A 22281-nucleotide genomic window follows, 5' to 3' on the forward strand; every position below is an offset into this window, starting at 1 on the left:
TTTTGCTGACACTTCTTTCTGGGTGGTTTTTATTTTTTTCCTCTCCAATTTACAAGGTTTAATTCAAACACAATATCCTTATAGAAAGTATACATGTTACAAGTGTACAGCTTGATAAATATTCACATACTGAACACACCCATATAATTAGCACCCAGATTGAGCAATAGAACATAACAGCATCCTAGACACCCCAATCCTGAAGCCTCTTCCAGTTACTTCCTTCACACTGAAAAGTAACCAACATCCAGTTTTTGTACTTTACGTAAATAGAACCATAAAGTATATATTATTTTGTGTCTGGCTTCTTTTGCTAAGCATTCGGTTTTTGAGATCATCCATAATTTTAAATGTATAGAACTTTCAATCTAATCTATTGTGTGAGAGTGCCGTAACTTGTCTATTTGGGTTGTTTCCAGTTTTGTGTATTATTAATGGTGCTGTTAAGAATCCTCACTCTGACCAATACGGTACCTAATAACTACAGGTGACTCCTTAAGTTTAAATAAAATTAAATGGAAAATCAGGGCTTCTGGCTGGTTCAGTCGGTAGAGCATGGGACTCTTGATCTAAGGGTCGTGAGTTCAAGGCCCACATTGGGCACAGAGCTTACTTAAAAAAAAAAAAAAATCACTGGGGCGCCTGGGTGGCGCAGTCGTTAAGCGTCTGCCTTCGGCTCAGGGCACGATCCCAGCTTTCTGGGATCAAGCCCCATATCAGGCTCCTCCGCTAGGAGCCTGCTTCTTCCTCTCCCACTCCCCCTGCTTGTGTTCCCTCTCTCGCTGGCTGTCTCTGTCAAATAAATAAATAAAATCTTTAAAAAAAAATCACTTTCTCAGTTGCATTAATCACATTCTAAGTACTCAAAAGCTACACAGCTGCTGTATAGACAACGCTGAATACAGACTACTTCCATCACTGCACAAAGTTCCATTGCACAGTGCTGAATTTATATGTTGGTGTGCGTATGGAATTGCTGGGTCACAGGGTATGCACATGTTCTGCACTGATAGTGTCAAACAGTTTTGGGATATCCATTATTAATATTTTGTTATAAATTCTATTTAAAAATACTAAAATAATGTATCTACTTTTCACCTAAGAATTACAATGCTCTAAAAGTAAAACCAAATGAAAAGGAAACTATTTAGAAGTAGCAACTGTTAGGGCATGAAACATTTCACAGGTAAAGCACATTGAAGCAACATTATTTACCATGACAAAGGACATGCTAACACATGTTGCAGATGTTTCTCCTATGCTATTATAACAAAAGGTCCATTACCAATGTCACAATAGAACTAACAAATCTCTATCAGATTCTAACTTCAGTGCTCCTGCAGTAACATAATACTATTTGCCACTGGTAGGATGCATTTCAATATTCTAACAATTGAGACAACCATGCTCATATTTATCAGTTTAGTCAGACCTGCTCATAATCTGAACTAACACCAATCTTTTTAAGGTTTGGCAATCTGAGGGGCCAATGTTGTTGCTGTTTAAATTGCATTTAATCACAAATGAATTTGTGCATCTGTACATACTCACTGATGTTTTTTAAAAATCATTTCTCCCCTCTTGATTGCTCATTTATATCCCTTGCCCATTTTAATTATATTCTTTTACATATTACATAATACATGATTGCCCATGTAAATCCTTTGACCATTTTAAATTACTAATTAATATTCTTTTTTATTAAGGAAATTAGTCATTTGTCTATGTAAGTCTTACAAATATTTCTAAACTTGTAGTTTATCCTTTTTTTTATTTTAAAGATTGTATTTATTTACTTGAGAGAGCACACAAGCAGGGGGAGTGGCAGAGGGAGTGGGAGAAGCAGGCTTCCCACTGAGCAGGAAGCTTGATCCCAGGACCCCAGAATCATGACCTGAGCCAGGATCATGACCTGAGCCAAAGGCAGACGCTTAACTGACTGAGCCACCCAGGCGCCCCTCTCCTTTCTTATCATTTTAAATGACATGTAGTCAACTTTCTTAATCTCTTCCTTTTTGGTTTTTGTGTTTTATGACATACTTTGAAAGCCCTCATTTCTCAAGGAAGATATGTAAGATTATTGTTTTTTTCTGGCTTTTGTTTTTAAAATATTTGATATAGCTGTAATTTACTTTGGCATAAGAAGTGAGGTGCAGATCCAGCTTTATATTTTTCCAAGTCGCCTGCCATGTCTAAGACACTGCTAGTTACCTACCTGGCATCCACTCTCCCTTACTAATGGAACTGTGACTTTGTTTAGGGCAGTAATGTGCCCAGCTTAAAATACTTTCCCAGGCTCTTGCAGCAAGGTGGCCAAGTGATGCAGTTCTATCCCAAGATATAGGGGGAAGTCACAGAGTGCAATTTCTTTTTTTTTTTTTTTTTAAGATTTTATTTATTTATTTGACAGAGATAGAGACAGCCAGCGAGAGAGGGAACACAAGCAGGGGGAGCGGGAGAGGAAGAGGCAGGCTCATAGCGGAGGAGCCTGATGTGGGGCTCGATCCCGTAACGCCGGGATCACGCCCTGAGCCGAAGGCAGGCACTTAACCACTGTGCCACCCAGGCGCCCCACAGAGTGCAATTTCTAAATAAGGGCAACTTTGACTGACATGATCATTTTGGCCTCTTTCACCTTTCTTTCTGCTAATCTATATACTTAATACCTAGAGGTGAAGCAACTACTTTGATACAATGAAAATGAAAGCCACCCACCCAAAATAGCAGAGTAAAGAGATAAGGGGCGCCTGGGTAGCTCAGATGGTTAAGTGTCTGCCTTCGGCTCAGGTCATGATCCCAGGGCCCTGAGATCGAGCCCCACATCAGGCTCCCTACTCAGTGGGGAGCCTGCTTCTCCCTCTCCCTCTACTGTTCCCCCTACTTGTGCTCTCTTGCTTTGTCAAATACATAAATAAAATCCTAAGAAAATACATATATGTAAAACGAGCCTGAGTCCTTGATGACATTAAATTGCCATATTATTCCTGGATTATATATCCTTGGATTTCTTATTATGTGAGAAATAGGAACTCCTATTTAGTGAAGCCATTGATCACAGGGTTGCTTCTTGTAACCATGTATGTTCTTATCTGATGCAGTACTGCCACTTATTTAATAACTCATCCCTATTTTTTTTTTTTTTTTTTTAGTAATCTCTACACCCTACATGGGGCTCAAACTCAAAACCCCAAAGGTGCCTGGGTGGCTCGGTTGGTTAAGCATCTGACTCTTGGGTTTGGCTCAGGTCATGATCTCGAGGTCCTGGGATCAAGCTCCAAGTCAGGCTCTGTGCTCAGCACAGAATCTGCTTGTCCCTCTCCCTCTGCTCCTCCCCTGGCTTGCATTCTCTCTCTCACTCTTTGTCTCTCTCTCAAGTAAATAAATAAAAATCTTTAAAAAATAAAAACAAAAACAAACGAAATCAAACTCACAACCCTGAGATCAAGAGTTGCATGCTCTTCTGACTGGGCCAGCAAGGTACCCTGATAATTCATCTTTTTTATTAATTTGACATGCTACCATTATCATGTACTAACTTCCCATATATAATTGGGTATATTTCTGGAAACTCTCCTGTTTCACTGATCTAAATGACTTCAGTATTATTAATAGCTAACATATTAGCTAATGTTTACTGAATACTAGGACAATTCAAAGGACGACAACCCCTTGAGTCTTAATTATTTAGTATTAATGTGTAGTACTTGAAAGCCTAAAACTAACAAGTGGAATAAGTTGAATAGAAAGGATTAAAAAGGAAAGCAAAGATGTTTCCATTATTTATATGATGGACTATGGTAAAAGGCAACTATACCTATGTTGCTAAGTGGCAACACTGCTATTCCATGTTGTAATGAAAAGAACACTAGATTTGGGGTTTGGAGACAAACTCTTAACTGGTAGGTCAGTAACGTTATTTTAGACAATCCTCTCTTAGGCCTACTTTTTTCATCTGTATAATGAGAAATGATTATACTTATTAGATGATCTCGAAGGCCTTGCCTAACTTTAACACTCTGAAAGACTAATGATTAAGGTTTTGAAATTCACTGGATATAGATTTGAATTCAGGATTCAATGATCAGGTTTATGTATTCATTCAAGAAGTACTAGGGATAAACTGATGAACATGTCAGCAAAGGTCCCTATCCCAGTAGAGCTTGCATTATAGTGGAGAATCATAATAATAAAAAAGATGGGAAGCGATAATTTACCTACGTTAAATGTGGAACCTGTCTAAAACAATTTAAAAAATTTAAGACTGCATTATAACACACATATAGAAAAGGCAGAAAACATACAGCTTAATGATATTAAAAGCCAAACACCCATGAAAGAAGTCCTTCTCATCACTCTTTCCAAATACAAACCTTCTCCTTCCCCATTAAGGGTAACCACTAACCTTTTATGATGGTCACTTTCTTACTTTTTATAGAAATGACTTTGCCAATTGGATTGTGGTAGTGGTTGTACAACTATACAAACTTATTAAAAATTATCAAACTATATACTTATGATGGATGAACTTTGTGGTGTGTAATATACCTCACTACAGCTGTTTTATTTTATTTTTTTTTATTTTTTTATTTTTTAAAGATTTTATTTATTTATTCGACAGAGATAGAGACAGCCAGCGAGAGGGGGAACACAAGCAGGGAGAGTGGGAGAGGAAGAAGCAGGCTCATAGCAGAGGAGCCTGATGTGGGGCTCGATCCCATAACGCCGGGATCACGCCCTGAGCTGAAGGCAGACGCTTAACTGCTATGCCACCCAGGCGCCCCACTACAGCTGTTTTAAAAAGACTTTGCACCTCAATATGTATCTCTAAACACTGTCACTTAATTTTGCCTGTGTTTTAACTTCATATAAATGGGATAATATAATATAAGTTCTTTGGCTTCTGCTTTGTTCACTCATAATGCTTATGAAATTCTCCATGTTCCTACATGTGGTTTTAGTCATTCATTTTCACTGCATTACATTCCACTGTGTTATCATACCTATTTATTCACTCTATGCTGATGGACATATGCTGTTTCCAATTTTTGGCTATTATGAATCATGTTACTATGCACATGTCTCTTGTGGCATATGTACATGCATTTCTGTTAGGTATATAACAAGAATAGAATTGTATATCTTAGCTTTTAATATTAAAAGCACGTTTCTGATACCATACTTCTAAACAAAAGCCCTAACAAAGAAAACACGGCTTAAAATGTCAGGTATGGACTGCTGCCAATTTAACCTGTTCAATTTCATGAACTACTAAACTTCAGCCAAATGGGTTTTCATTTCCTTCTACATACCCCTATTCCCTCTGCCTAGATAGTCTTCCCTCCCATTTCTGCCTAGTTAACTTTTACTTATCTCTAAAATGTTAGCTTAAGCATCAGTGCCGAAGGGAAGGCTTTTCTTTTCTTTTTTTATTTTTATTTATTTTTTTTTATATAAAGTTCAATGATTCATTAGTTGCGTATAACACGGAAGGCTTTTCTCATCTAATTCTTCAATTATACATTCTCTTGCTACCTCAAACCTATACTTCTTATTTCTCCATTTGTTGCAATTGTTTTACAATTTGTGAAACTAACTGGCTATCTCTCCAACAATACTGGCCCATTAAAGTTAGCGTGTGCATGTGTGGTTTCTGCACTTCACTGTATCCTTGCACCTAGCACAGTACCCAGCACATACAAAGAGGTCAATAAATACTTGATGAACATCTATCATCTCTTCACCTTCCGGGTACCCAATTCAAATGCTGTTTCTTCTGAATGTTTTTGTTCTTGGGGCCACCAACACAATCCTTTGAAAATAAATTTTTATTATGCAAAAGATTGTCCTAAGTCCCATGGGGCTAAGAAGAGTGAATATGAGGGACTTAGCACCTAGGCCCATCATCATAGAGAATAATTCTGCATTAGGACTAAAAAACATGGAGTGTTTCATTATCAAATGGTGCATACTATTTAAGTGATACTTCACATAGCAACTGATTAATTCCACAAAAGTGAGCAGGTCATTATAAAATCAAGCAAAAATATGGAATTTCAATCATTTACCTTCAACAATGAGTGCTTATTAATGTGAACAGAAGCAATCCACTTTTATATTATCTTTTTTTTTCTTTATCACCAGACGACAAATTTCTCTCATAACCAGTCATTCTGTGTAATTGATCCTGTATAAATACTTTTCGGTAAGCTTTTTTTGCTTGTTCGGTTTTTAATAAAAATTGCTCAGTGGCAACTATTGTAGAAAAACCAAGGTTTCTGTTCTCAAAACACCGAATTTACTTATATTCCAAGTGTTAGTTAAACAAAATTATTACAGGTAGCAAAGTTTACTTCCCCGCTATATTAATAACTTTCACATGCTCTAATTACAAGTTAAATGCAAAAATTTTATTTAAAAATTTCTCCTATTAATATCTAACTTTAAAAAAAATCTCAGTGACAGCATTAGTATACCACTGACCTATCCAGAAGGGATGTTTAAGAAATTTTTTTCAAGGACACTTGCAAACAAACTATAAATATCTTCAAAGTAAAAACTTGTGGATATTCAAACTGAAAATAAGTTGAAAATAACTGAAACTGAAACTAAGAAAAGTTAAAACCAGGGTTACTACCAACACACAATGTAAAATTGGGCATTATTTTACTAATGCCATTTTTAAAAAAAAATATTTTATTTGGGAGAGAGAGTGTGCATGAGTGTGGGGAAAAGGGGTAGAGGGAGAGAGAGAGAATCTCAAGCCGACTCCCAGCTGAGCTTGGAGCCTGATACGGGCTCGAGATCATGACCTGAGCTGAAATTAAGAGTCAGACACTTAACCTACTGAACCACCCAGGTGCCCCTGACTAATGCCATCTCAATCATCCTGACACTCTTTCCTTTAATTAACCTTCAACTATGCTGCAACCTCAGCATATCAAAAGAACTTCAAATGAGAAACCTAACCTTAAATTTCATGTTTAATAATATACCTTGTACAGGGAATTCTTTCAGATCATTACACTCCAGAGAGACACGATAGTGTCTAAAATTTATACCAGTTTGTTACAAAGAAAATATATTCATAAGTGGAACTTTCTTCAGAAAATATCATGATCTAAAGTTCAAAGATGTAAGAGTGTCTAGCCTTTACTGATGTCAAAATCTTATTTTGAGATTTATTTAAAAAGTGGCAACAGATTCTCAAACATACAAACTATTGCCAGGAAATCATACAAACGAGAAATAAACCAGAAACTGTAATTCAGTTTCTAAAGGGAAATTAAAAACTAGTATAAGGTAAGATGTAACACAAGGGTTCCATTAAAGAAACCATTTATAAAAGAGGATGATAAAACACTATTATTTTATGATTTATCAGAGCAGAGAATTGCTAAGGGTGACTTTTAGCTCTATTAAGGCTTATTTCAGATTGCCATGCCAGGCAACCAGAAAGAATTGTATTAACACAAGCCTCTGATGTGTGTTGTTCTCCTTTGTTGCAAAGAACAACACAACAAACCCACTTGTTCAACTACAAAGAAAAATAAAAAAGAATTGTATGAAGGGAGCCTAGCTGGCTCAGTAGGTAGAGCATGCAACGCCTGATCTCGGGGTTGTGAGTTTGAACCCCATGTTGGGTACAGAGATTACTTAAAAATAAAAATCTTAAAAAAAAAAAAAAAAAAAGAATTGTATGGAAGATATTATTACAAAACTTAAAATGTGTCACAATTCCCTAAAGCCTAAAACTGCATAAAAATGTAAAAGTTAAGTAAATAACAGTCACCTTAAAATATTCAACTACTTTTGCTGAATATGAAAAATATTGTTTTTATTCGTTTGTAGAAGCATTATTTTATTCAATGTTTAATTACACTGGAATTTTAAAAAATAAATTTGACTAAATTTTAAACAATAAAAATATCTACCTCATTATTTTAAGTCAATGTAAATTTTCACTAATTTAAAACTCTATATTAGCATTTTAATATTTGGGGAATTTTTGGAAACATACATTATTATATATAAAACTGTCTTATAATAGACCTTAGAAATAAGCAAGTTTAATAATGGTTCATAAAACTTTACAAATCTTCCTAACTTGTTAATTAATACAATGAAAATTATATAGTGATTTTGATTTTTAATCAAAATTTCAATTATTTTACAATCAATTTGATACAGAAGTAAATATTTCTCATAATTCTCCTTTTGAGGATTAACATTCATCATGATTACTACAACTGATAACACTTAAAACACACACGCACACACACAACTAGAAGAGACTATCTGGCTAGTTCTGTCTTAAAAATACTATTGAACTAATAATTAGGTTGGAATCATGATTTAAAATCAATATGACTTAGAAAATATAGTTTTATAAAAATTCAAGGAAAGGACATTGTCACGGTCAGCTTATCACTGTTAGCAGTACTGTATCTTGTACAAATTTACAAATTATTTCCAAACTGACAATCTGTTTTAAACTACTTTGCTCATTAGCACATGAAGATGTTGGCTGAGCTTGAAACATTATAAATTGTATCTATACAGACCCTATATAGGGTAGTTCTCACGATTAAATGCTAATATTTTTAAATACCTTTTTAGAACACAAATACCTTATATTACATCATTAGGGAATAAACATGATCCACATACGTAAACTTTTCACTCACATCTTAAAGAAATGATAGCTTATAAAAAATAAACCATTTTTTGATAGAATGGATCCCAAAATGCCTTGACTTATTGCTTAGTAAAATACTACCCCCTGGTACCAAACCCCCAGCTTCTTAGGGAAGATTCCAGGGTCAAGACCATGAACATCAAATATAATAATCCACTGTAAAAAAGTACTGACCTCAGACATTCCTTATCTGAGACAAATGTTTATTTTGTAGTTGCTGCTTCTGTAGTTATTGATCCTTCCTCACAACTTCATATTTTAGGTTATAGAAATTCTATCCCTCTGGTGCTTCTGTTGCCCTAAGCTTGTTTTTAAAAATTAGTATAGGTAATTTTCACATTATTCAGCCTCAAAGATAGTTTGATACTTTTCCTGCAGCTTCAAATAAGATTTTTTTTTTTTTAGTGGGAGAGAGAGGTGAAAGGAGGAGAGATGGAATTGGTACCTTGCTGATTTGAAGACTTGGTTCAGAGTTGCTGGATACTTCCTGACACATGCTGCTAAAGGAGTACCTACTAAGAGATGGCCATGGCCATGTTAGCACATTGAGGACAGCAGTTAACTCTTCCAGCTGAGACCAGAAAGGATAATATAATAATTTGCTAATAGTTATCAGGGAATTTGCTATTTTATGGACATAAATAAAATATTTTATCTACTTTACAAAGTAATATTAACTAAAGCACACCTAGAGTCTATGAAATAATTTGCAATAAAAATTTTACTAATTAAAATTTCTTAGGGCTTAGCAAATACTGTACATTTGTTAAAGAGTACCTGATACTTGTAATACAGGACAAGGTATTATAAAACAAAACACACAACTGGGAAGCATTTTATTTTTTTCTACTTCATTTAACATTATTCAAGACCACAAGATTTTAAAGGTCTTTTCCAGCAACTTTTATGACTGAGGAGTACCACTTAAAAATATCTACTGATGCTATAAATATGACTATTTTTCTACATATTAACAATTATAATAACACCACATCCATTATACCTCTGTTCCTTTGGTCAGAAGGATAAACAGAAACTGAAATCAGATATTTAGGCATTCAAAAAAGGTTTTTCAAAGCACACCCAAGCAAACCTACATCAGCAACTGTTAAAATTAGTTTTAGTTGGACTTCTTAATAAGGACATACTGAAGCACGTATGGACTTTTTAAATTATATACAATTTAAAAAACAAATTTGAATTTATAAATAAAAAGATTAATGGCCAAATTAAAGAATGGTTAAGCATCAGATTTAAAATATCTTACCTTTTAGGCTATTCAGAAATATATTTTGTGAATAATAAGAATTATTTCATAAATATATATATATAAATATAAATATATATCTACAGGATCTATGATGCAGGAGAAAACCCTTTAAAGAAAAAAAATTGCACTTTTAGATTATCGGGATGCTGCCGTTATTTACCCTTTGAATGAAATATAATTACCACTCCAGGTGCTTTTGGCACAAGTTTTTAGGTGAATATTGACACAATCTTAAAAACACAATGCTTTTATATTTTATTCACTGGAATATGAAGAATCAAACAGAATTTGGAATTCTGACCAAAAAAAATCCAGATAACTGCAAATGCTTAATTAAATACAAAAAATATGGTTTTAAAAAGACTGCAAACCTGCCTTCACATGTAGAACATATAAAATTTTACCAGCAACAGGTTTTCTTCAATCACCTCAGCAAGAATTCCCAGACTACACACAAACGTAACATTGTCTTTTTCTACTCATAAATGACTTAGATCACACCCCAGTATATAAGGACAAAAAATAAATGTATAGTAAAAAGATTGGATAAATCAGGAGAGGCTTTTTGGTCTTGAATTCTTCACCCACTAACAATGAAGCAGCACTGTAGGCAGCCCAAAACACACCAAACAGCTTTAAAAAAACAAACAAAAAAGACAAAAGGCAGCATATTAGCAAGTCAATCAACATTCTGGGTATCAGAGAGTAAAATAACATTTACGGTATTTTCTTAAAACAATTCTGACAACCAACTGTGATAAACAGTAAAACTTATTAAGAATGTTTAAAATTATTAAGAATGTTAGTCCTTGCTCTGTTCCTTGTCTTATGCAAATGAAATATTTTGTTATCAAACTTGTCTCATCATAGGAATCACTTGGGGTGCCTATTAAAAAGAGAATCCTAAGGGGCGCCTGGCTGGCTCAGTTGGTGGAGCAGGAGATCTCGGGGTTGTGAGTTAGAGCCCCAACGCTGGGTGTGGAGATCACTTAAAAATAAAATCTTAAAAAAAAAAAAAAAAAAAAAGAATCCTGGGATTCACTCTAGCTCTGCTGAACCAAAATCACTAAGGGAAGGGTCTTGTTACTGGTCTTTTTATCAGTGTCCCTAGTGATTTAAGATAAGGCAACTTCTGGCCAACTGCTTCAACAAATTTTGTTGCTGAAAGAAAACGAACTAATCATTACAAAGTTAACCTTTTCCTGTTTCTTCTTCTAAGAAGTACGAAAACAGACTAAGTGAAAATTTTACACAGTGTTTATTAAGTATAACAGCATTTTCCCAGGAATAGGTAAAAGTATAGGGTTAAATAAAAAGGAGGAAAAAAAATAACATTTTGGTCAAGAGTTTAAATAAAATGTACCATGGTTTTCTGATTATACACATACCTAATCTTAAATTATTTCCACTAAAAATTTATATAGTACTTACTGAAGTAGTCACTAAGGCATTTTATAGAGTAAAATGAAAGGAAGAACTTCAAGGGTAGAAACCAGGGAAACTATGACAGAAAAAGACTTGGCACAGGGCAAGATTTCTTAACCTCGCACTACTGACATTTTGGGGCTGGATAATTGTTGTTGGAAGCTGTCCTGTGCACTGTAGGATTTTTGGCAGTATCCCTGGCCTCTACCCACTACATATTACTAGTAAGATTCCACTCCTAACCCATTTGTGACACCCAAAAGCGTCTCCAGATACGGCCAAATGTCTTTGGGAGGCAAAACTGCCCTTGAGAACCACTGGTAGAGAGGTCAAAAATAAATATTGGTAGACTGAAAATGTATTTGAGATGGTCCAATTTTCTATTGTGTTTTTTAAATTAAAACAAAAAAAACTACAAAATATTTTAAACTTTCAGAAAAGTATAAGGAAATATACAAGATTATGATCAAATTGCCTTTGTATGTCAAGGTATGTTATAAATAAATGGTTAAAGATTGGTAAGAGTTATAGAGGTTTAATGTTAAAAAATAGTGCTGGTAGATTAATCTGTATTCTGATGCTAGATTTAAATGACAAGAGTTTTGCAACATATTTCTCAACAAATCTTGGACTGAAACAAACATACAATAGCTCACTATACAAAGAAGATTAAACAACTAGGAAAAAATTCTGGCAAAAAAAAATCTTTGCCTTTTGTTAATAATACATTCATAAGTTGCATAAAGAATATTAAAGACCAACTTTCAGCTGAACTCTATTATTAAAAGTGACCAGAGGACACACAGTTTTATCAATTTTGGGAGTTGTCTCAGAAGTATTCAAACAGTCAAGTTTTTTAACCCAAGTTAAAACAACACACAAACAGGAAGGATCCTGAATGATTCAGTAAAGTGGTATGTTCGCTAAAGCTAGATAATTAAATGCCAGCAATGGGGCTAGCTTCTGCACTGCAAGACTTGTACTAAGCCAAGTGCTAATAATGCCAATTGGATTAGCATAGAGAGAAAAGAATGATATTCCACTTGGTCTCTAAAGTGTTCATGCAGTTCTAACATACAAAGATATTCTCAAAATATCCTTTTATATTATTTGTAATCACAACAGCTACCACTTGAGTGCCTACTCTATATCAAGCATATATCCTTTATCATCTGGATAAATAGTTGTTAAGATTCCCAATCTGCAGAGGAGGATAAGAAAAGATATCCCCCCAAGGGAGGCAGCAGGTAAGTGGAAGAACCAGAATTTGAATTTAGAACTGACTGGTTTCAAAACCCACACTTTCTAATGCCCAATGCTTCTATGGCAGGATTAGCCTGTGGTTACTCAATTCTAAAAGGAATCATTTCTTTTACATTTGAATTAGTAATCAACTGTAAATAAAACCAAATGTCATAAAAATTAAGTGGCTCTAGTTAAAAACAAATACTTTAATGTGAAGGCTACATAATGGCAGTTCTGAAAGTGGTAGTCTTAAGAAGTTCTATATTTTTTCATAAAGAAAAAAATTACATTCATTGTGTCATATATGTACATGTGCTAAAGCAGTCATTTATTTTCCAAAGTGTTCAAAACTAATAAATACCAAAATTTAAGTTATTTTACTACTTATTAATACTTAATATTATCATTAAATATTTAATATGGGTCTATATGTTAATGTAAATTTAATACAACATAAAGAAACCCTGATCTCTGTAATACAGAAAAGCCAATTTATTACAACCATGTCTATTATATTTGATTTATATTTAAATATTCCTATTATATTTAAATAGGAGTAACAGTTATTAAATAATGTCCAGTAAAATTTTAAATAAATATCTCTCACAAAATCTAAGTTATATGAAGTTCTCAGTGTAGTACCTTATAGCCTTATTTGGTCTTTGTTCTTTACTCCCCTCCAGACATATATTATAATTTCTGGTGATTAAAATGGGAGAATAAAAGAAACACAATCGGTAAAACCAGTGAGTGAGATCACTGTCCAAAACACTTAAAAATGTTTGATAGTTACAGATTACAATCTTCGTGGCAGATAACTAGTATACTTTTGTTCCTGGAAAACAGTTAATTACTTTTTATAATATACGCTACTTACTTTTATAAGTGTAGATACCACTTCAAATGATCCAACCACCAAAAGTATAGGGGCTATTACAATGAGAGGAAGTAGTGAATATCCTATAACTCCAAGAACTTGGCCATATGCAACCTGTGAATTTTAAAGTTTTAAATAAATATCACAGAAATCAAGATAATTATTTTAATCACTATTGAACATCACATATTCATGGTTGTACTTACATAATATGACAAGAAGAAATTATGAAGTATCATATGCTTTATATTTCAAATTATCATATTATCAGCTATGTTCCTGGACAGTCTCATCAACCCACCATAGTTTCAATTATCATCAACTTTCTGATGATACCCAAATCTACATTTCCAGCCCCCTCTCCCTTTTGAAACTTATATATCTGATTACCTTCACTATACCTACTTACAGCTGTAGAAGGATTATTTAAAGGGACCACAACCATCTTATTCAAACAAAAATTCAAGGTCTAAAGAAGCTACGTGTGACAAATGCAGGCTAAAAGGGAAGGGAGGGCAGGCAGGAGAGACTGAAGGAAAATATATTTAGTGGCTACTGTGTGCCAAGCTCTGTGACAGATCAAGACAGATCAAACGCAGCAACAATCCTATGAAGTAGGTATTACTGCCTCCATTATTAAGAAACTGAATTTTAGAGAGACAAAGTGCTTTGTTCAGGAAAGCAAAATGGGTAGGAGAAAGAGTTCAAATTAAGATCTAGATCTCACTCTCTTTCTTTAAAAGATTTTATTTATTTGAGAAAGAGAGTGTGCATGCATACACGATTGAGGGGAGGCAGGTGGAAGGTGAGTGGGGAGAAAGGGCAGAGGAAGGGGGAGAGGGAGAGGCAGACTCAATGCTGAGTGTGGAGCCTGCCAGGGGGCTCAATCCCAGGATCCTGAGATCATGACCTGAGCCAAAGTCAGACGCTTTTAACTGACTGAGCCACCCAGGTGCCCCTAAGATCTAAGTCTCTTAACTCTCACATCAACAGTCCTAAATTACCAAAACATTTAGTGATACCTATTTTCATATAAATATTACCTGTGGTTGTGTCAAAGATATAACAAATAATATGTGAACAAATGTAATTTGTACCAGGGGGGCAGTAGCGGGGCAGAGGGAGAGAGAGTCTCAAGCAGACTCCATGCTGAGCCCGGAGCCTGATGTGGGGCTCGATCTCAACTGGAGTGAAATCAAGAGTTGGACGCTCAAGAGACTGCACCATTCAGGTGACCCCAAAAATCTTTTTTTTTTTTTAAAGAGGCATAAACAATGGAAACTAAACCATAAAATAATCATGGGATTTGAAAACATCATACACATCTGGGAGAAACTAAAAGAAAAATTCATACAGGCCATATAGGTTGAAAACTGTATAAAGAACTGGTTCCTAACTGATACATTAAAAATGTATAAACCTAAAGGTACACCCTAGCACTCACCACAAGAAGTAATAACTAAAGGCTCACCCGGCTGTGGATGAAACCCCTGAGCACTCTCAGAATACAGATAATGCAGATCAAGTTCATTCTCATTGCTCGTATACCTCAGACTATTCACAATAATGTAAGCCCTGAAGTATATACAAAATCATGAATAAATGAAAAAAAAGTAACACCATCAAAAGCACCAAGAACAAAAGTCTGATCCTAAACTCTTAAGTTTAGATCAGATACATGAAATAAAGAGAATGAGTATAATGAAAGAAAAGCCATTCACAAGAATCAGAGCATTATTCTGTATAAGATAACTGCATTACATTGGAGAAAATAAAGTTTGAGGAAAGCTATTTCTTCATCTTTATAGTAATTTCCATTTGTGACACTTTATGAATGATCGTATTTTCATATCATTCCTTGAATTCTGCCCATTGTATAATTATATATTCTATATCACAAAATAATGTGTTGTTTTACTATATTAATAAATGACAATTTTCTTTTAAAAAAAGAGGCTTAAACAGAAGAACAGAAGATGGGACAAGAGCAACATAATTTTGGAAGCTGGAAAGCAGATGAACAAGAGCTTAGTAACAGACCTGGCAGATCTTTCTACCAAATATGAAAAAAGCGCTCAAGGTCTCTGCATTTAGCAATCAATGTTCACAGACTCAGCACCCACAAGGTAACTCTGTCTGCAATTCTCTCTGCTCTACTTCCTCCACAGAATAAACTGAGAGGAGAAAAAAATTAAACTGCTAGAATTCCTAGGTTTATAGTAATTCACAAAGTCTTTTTAATGGGGCAGTTCTGAAGGTGTGGTTCATGGGCCACTGAGGGTCCCAGAGACTCTTCCAGAAGACTGGAAGGTCAAAACTATTTTCTATAAAAATAATAAAACATTATTTGCCTTTTCTCATTGGGTTCATATTGGTACCAACAGGGAAAAACAACAGTGGGTAAAATGTGCTGCTTCACTGTGAGTCAAGGTGCACAAACTACTAGTAGTCACTGTACTCTTCACTACTACACAATCACAAAGAAGAGAAAAAGCTAGTTTCACTTAAGAATGTCCTTAATGAAGAAGTTAAAATGATTAATTTCATTAAATCTCAACTTTTGAGTATGTCTTTTTAATATTCTGTACAACAAATGGGAAGTACACAGAAAGCATTTCTTTTCTTTCTAAGATTTTATTTATTTATTTGTCAGAGAGAGAGCACAAGAACAAGCAGGGGGAGCGGTAGACAGAGGGAGAAGTTCCTTTGCAAGGGACTTGAATCCAGGACCCCAGGATCATGAACTAAGCTAAAGGCAGACACTCAACTGACTGAGCCACCCAGGTGTTCCCAGAGAAAGCATTTCTGTTGTATCCCGGTTCAATGGTTATCCCAACGAAAAGCGCTTACAACTGTTTAAGAGTTGAATTAGATGTGTTTACCATGGGACACCATTTTTCCTTGAAAGAACAAATGAAAGACAAACTATGGTTATTCAGAGTTGGGTGTAAGCATGTTCTTCTTCTTTTTTTTTTTAAGATTTTATTTATCTGAGAGAGAGAGAGAGGGAGTTAAAGAGAGCACAAGTGGTGGAGAGGGAGAAGCATGCTGCCCATTGAGTAGGGAGCTGATCTAACCTTTAGTCTAGGGACGCCTGGGTGGCTCAGTTGGTTGGGCTTCTGCCTTTGGCTCAGGTCATCATCCCAGGGTCCTGGGATCGAGTCCCGCATTGGGCTCCGTGCTCCGCGGGGAGCCTGCTTCTCCCTCTGCCTCTGCCTGCTGCTCCCCCCTGCTCATTCTCTCTCTCTCTCTCAAATAAATAAAATCTTTTAAAAAATAAATAAATAAACTTTAGTCTGATCTAAACTTAAAGATGGGTGGTGGTATTAATGAATGTGATTTTCTGATATTGTACAATAAGATGTGACAACATTTGGAAGATTTGCAAAACTCAGTGAACCAGTGTTTTCCAAATGACCATGAATGGGTAAAAAGATCCACCCAAAGTAAATTTCAATGAAACGGAATATCAAAAGTTCATTAATATCATTTGAGATTCCTTACTGCAATAAACCTTTAAGAAACTATTACTTGTTGAATGTAGGTGTAGTTTCAGAGAAGAATATCCACAATCATCTGAAAAAGTTATTAAAATACTCTTCCTTCCAGGCGCCTGGGTGGCTCAGTCAGTTAAACATCTACCTTTGGCTTAGGTCATGATCCCAGGGTGCTGAGATCGAGCCCCACAAGGGCTCCCTGCTCAGTGGGGAGTCTGCTTCTTCCTCTATCCCTCCCCCCTGCTTGTATGCTCTCTCTCAAATAAATAAATAAAATCTTTTAAAAAAGTACTCTTCCTTTTCCAATTATATATGTTTAAGGCTTTCTTTTTCTCATATTCTTTAACCAAAACAACGTATCATAACAGATTGAATACAGAAAGCAGATATTAGAAACCAGCTTCCACTAAGCCGGACATTAAAGCTACTCGCAAAAATGTAAAACAATGCCACTCTTACCACTTTTTTGTTTTGAAAAAGTTGTTTTTCTTTAAAATGTATTATTTTTGGGCACCTGGGTGGCACAGTTGGTTGAGCGTCTGACTCCTGGTTTTGGATCAGGTTGTGAGATCAAGCCCATATCGGGCTCTGCACTCAGCACAGAGTCTGCTTAAGATTCTCAATTTCCCTCTCCCTCTGCCCCTCCCCGTTGCACTCTCTCTCTCTCAAATAAATAAGTAAATAAATCTTAAAAAAAGAAAAGTATTATTTATGTTAAAATGTATTTGGTTTTATTTTTAAATGAATAAATATATATTTAAAATTTTTAAGTATTGATAAATAAAACCCACACAAAGAGATCTCCTTGGGGGCCTGAGATCAAAAGTTTGAGAACTCTTGTACTAGAAAATAAATTATATGCTTCCCTAAAAAGCTGTAAATTACTTATGAGTGGTATGGGATCTTTTCTTTCTTCTTCCTTTCCTGTAACATTTATTGAGTATGAACACTACTAGTACGTTGATCATCTTAGGGGAAGCAGTATAACTTAAAAGCAATTCTGGGACAAGAAACAGTTATGATGAATATAGCTACTGATAATATCTACAATACCAAAAGTAAAGTTTATGATAAGAAACAAAGGCTATTTTCAAAATTAACTACTTACTTCTCCACCAAGAACTCTGGCCAGTAAGAAGATTGTTAGGGAACCAAATATCCAAATGGTTATAATCCATGAGACCACCTTAAGGGAAAAAAAAAAATTCATGCAATTAATGTCTTTGTACCAAATCAGATGATAATTTCCCTGGAAGTCAATTCTCTGCTAATATAAGATAGTTTTGTATATCCAATTTCAGGTCATAGAGAGTTTGAGTTCCCAGGTATCTTTCCAAAACCTAGTAAGAATGCAATGTGTTAATACAATTTTTTTAAAAAGATTTTATTTATTTATGTGACAGAGAGACAGCCAGCGAGAGAGGGAACACAAGCAGGGGGGGAGGGTGGGAGAGGGAGAAGCAGGCTCCCAGTGGAGGAGCCCGATGTGGGACTCGATCCCGGAACGCCGGGATCACGCCCTGAGCCGAAGGCAGACACTTAACGACTGCGCTACCCAGGTGCCCCGTGTTAATACAATTTTACATGCAAACTGAAAATTTAGCAATGATCAATTGCCTAAGGAAATCTCAGTATTTCAAGATATATGATCAAATATTATTGTAAAAAAAGAACAAAGTATTTACTTTCAAACCTCTGGTTTACAACATCTTGCAAGGAAAATTCATCCCTGAAAGAAGTTAATAGGTCTTCTCCCAAGGTCTTTAAAATTTATGTTAATTACATATGTATCTAAGTGATAGAATATGGGAGATGTTTCAGACAAATTTTAACTCTTGAGACTTAGTATGATAACGATATACACCTCTATTTCCAAGTTTTGTCTGCTTGGAGGGTCTAGAAATAATGAAGCCCCAATAGCAAAATAAGCATACTTATTGCCCAGATCCTGGTTTCTAAATATCATTCCCTGATAAAAGGAACTAGGATTCTTTTGATAAATAATTGATTTCCAGGTTGGGGCAGGGAAGATAAAAGATGAGCCCAGAATACTCTGGAATTAGAAGGAAAGGAAATGCTCAAAAACCTAATGGGAAGATGTTGAAAGGACACAGAAGCTAACCTGAAGGAGTTCCCAGTGGCTAAAGCTGGAATAATCTCAGCCATAAAATAAATGATGATAGCACTGGGTTATAATCCATAAAATAAAATAAATATTCATGATTCCATACTGACATAAATAAATAAAACAATAATTGAGCAATGTCAAAGAATGGATAGCTGTTTTATAGAGGATACCAATCAATACCTGTGGAAGGAATCAGGAAAACAGAAAACCACCATTCAGTAAATACTACAGTAATAATTGCTCAACTCAAGATCCACCAATAGATGCTAAAATTACTGAGCTAAAGTTTGATGAGAAACACAATCTCTGCATAGTCATAAAGTATCTCCATAAGATATTTCTTTATTAATTAAAAAGGGAAAAATAGCAACTTTACAGTGGAGGAACTGGGCAGATACCACCCCATCACCTAATCAAGCAGCAATGTTAACAGCACCAGTAAAAGATATATCATATCACATACTCCCTGATAGTATACAGAGGTGGACACAAAGTAGTATCCTTGCCAAAAATTCATGCCCCCAATCTAGTCATAGAAAACATCAAGTAAAACCAAACTGAGCAACGTTCTATAGAGGTAGTAATCTATTTTTAGCCTTACAATCCTTCATTCAAATGGAAGATTATACAAAATAGGTAAAATCAGAGATGGTCTAGATGAAGGATTAGTGGTGAGTAGTGGAGCAGAATCCCCATTCAACTTCCTCAATTTATCTCATACTTCCAACTGAATACCTGATAAAAACTACTGATCTAAGGTAAATATTAATAAGACTAGTGTTATATTACATTAAGGATTTTGCTATTGAGAGATTATTTCAGATCAACCAAATGAACACTAAGTGTAATAACAACTATCCTTAAAAAAAGGAGACAAAGGGAGTTTTGACTACAGTAGAAAAGAAGAAGGTAATGTGACCATGGTAACAGAGGTTGTAGTCATGCTGCCAGAAACCAAGGAATCCTGACAGCCTCTAGATGTGGGAAGAGGCAATCAACAGAATCTGCCCCGGAGCCTACAGAGGAACCAGTCCTGCTGACATTTTGATCTTAGCTCCTTGAGGCTCATTTGAATTTCTGACTTCCATAACTGTAAAATCCCTGTTTTAAGCCACAACATTTGTGGAAATTTGTTACAGAAGCAACGAGAAATGAATTCATTTCCAAATCATTCAGTGATAAAGAGCTGTTTTTTACTTCCCTAAAGCCTTAAACTTTAAGGCTTACTTTAAGGAGTAATGTGTGTATGTTGTGTTTTGATAATAAAGATAAAGCCCCTGAGAACAGAACAAAGTATTATATAAAAACAAATTCTGATGGAATCCTTGTCATTATTTATTAAAATATTTATTTATTATTATTTTTTAAAGTAAGCTCTAGGCCCAATGTGGGGCTTGAACTCACAATGCTGAGATCAAGAGTCACATGCTCCATTGACCGAGCCAGCCAGGAGCCCCTAAAATATTTACTTTAAAAACGAATAAAAGAACACGTTATGAGTATTGTGTTTCAAACTGTTCATCCCTTGAGGGAAATCACAAAGGGCAAGGGCAGCCCTTCTGGTCACTTCTAGTCACTGGTCACTTCCACTCAGCTGATCTGTTTACTCCAGTTGCAATACAATTATTGATACTTTCTACGTGAATGATGATGTAAAAGCTTGGAAAGCCTTAAAGTACTCCCCACTTATTAAATTAAAAAGAGTTCTAGAGATGAACAAGTTAGAAATAATGAGTAAAAGTAAAGCATTTCTTAAACATAATGTAGCATTACAGTTAATGTTTGGCTATTTTTAATTTTAAAACTCTTAAAATATTTCAAATTTGTATAAAGTAACATATACTTACCCTAAATTGTCCATATAATGATATCATGGAAAAGAAAAGAACAACAGCCAGAGGACCCCAAAAGTCAGGATTGTCCCTCACCACTTGTCTATTAAAACCAAGTGATGGCATTGGCATCAAAACACACCGGATTTTGTAGTAAATATCCTTTAGATCGATATCCAATTCCTCCCTATAATATAAAATAAAAATTCTTAAAAAGCATATATTTCTGAGTACTGAGACAGCTGCAATAAAATTTAAGAAAAGTTTAAATATGACAGTGTTATCTCCATTGGTCAACAAAGTATTGCATTTGAAGTACAGTATTTCACTGATTTCATGGTGTACATTTTCAACTTTTAACCTCTCTAAAATCAGGATGCTTGTCACAATTGTTGGTGTCTTATCTTGTCAGCCTAGAGTAAAGCCAACTGCTTCCAAGATCTGCTTTTCCATTTTCCAGTCTTCTGGAGGCACTTTGGGACAACTTTAAATAAAATCTTCTGTTTGAGCCCTCCTTCTTGACCATATTGATAATTCAGACTGCAATCCTATATGAGAACTGGTGTGGGGTTTCCATTCTCAGGGGAAATTTTTCTTCCAACACCCCACCCACTGCCAAACTGAGACAAGAAAATGTCCTTGCTGTCTTTTTTTGTATGGTGGGTTATTTCTCATTTATCCTTACACTAAGGAGACAGCCCTTTGATGTCTTAGCTTTACACTGCCTTACATACTTGTTTCCTCCTTATTGATAAACATAAAATAACTGCATCTTATAATTTACTATTTTAAATTTGATGAAATATGGTATATTAAGAAACAGAACACTTTAGCACTTAATCTACCTATAATTACCACAGAAACTAACCTGATAATGCCTTGATTTTACAGAGTTATAGGTTCTTTCCCAAGTTGTTAAATTCTTTACTTTTTTTCCCCAAATGATAATACTTAAAAAATTTCAAGTACTATGAAGACAGTGAAAGACTCCCTATAGTCCTGCCAGTGGTAGCTCTAGAATTTCTCTATGGGAGAGATTTTGGAGTGCTAATCTTTTTGGAAGTTTTAATTTGCCTTAAACTTAATTTCCACAGCAAGCACCCTGCTTTTTTACTTAGACTGAATGTTTACTTGAGATAGTTATACGCCCAAGTAAGCCTTAACAGTTTGGAATATCTGTAAGTGTGTGAGTGTGTTGTGTGAGCCGAGTGAGAGAGATATACAGAATTATAATTCTTTCAATTTTTACCATTCAACAGGCTAAAAATATTCTCTCATTATTTTTTCTAATTACTATTTAAACTGAAAAACA

The 22281-nt window shown here is 35.0% G+C and overlaps 1 protein-coding gene across 2 annotated transcripts in view; it reads right to left on the minus strand.

The window, feature by feature from the left end:
• Positions 1–22281, minus strand: part of YIPF4 (Yip1 domain family member 4) — a 41674-nt gene continuing 19393 nt past the window's right edge. For both annotated transcript variants that reach the window (XM_045809117.2, XM_045809118.2), the window contains 4 exons: positions 20985–21156; positions 18118–18195; positions 13513–13626; positions 1–10598 (listed from right to left, as the gene is read on the minus strand). In XM_045809117.2, coding sequence (XP_045665073.1) covers positions 10461–10598; positions 13513–13626; positions 18118–18195; positions 20985–21156 — 502 coding nt within the window. In that variant the 3' untranslated portion in view covers positions 1–10460. The remainder of the gene's footprint in view (positions 10599–13512; positions 13627–18117; positions 18196–20984; positions 21157–22281) is intronic.

The sequence above is a fragment of the Ursus americanus genome, chromosome 7 (assembly GCF_024610735.1).
Source record: "Ursus americanus isolate L20-20 chromosome 7, mUrsAme1.1.p, whole genome shotgun sequence".
In the NCBI taxonomy this organism is placed as follows: domain Eukaryota; kingdom Metazoa; phylum Chordata; class Mammalia; order Carnivora; family Ursidae; genus Ursus; species Ursus americanus.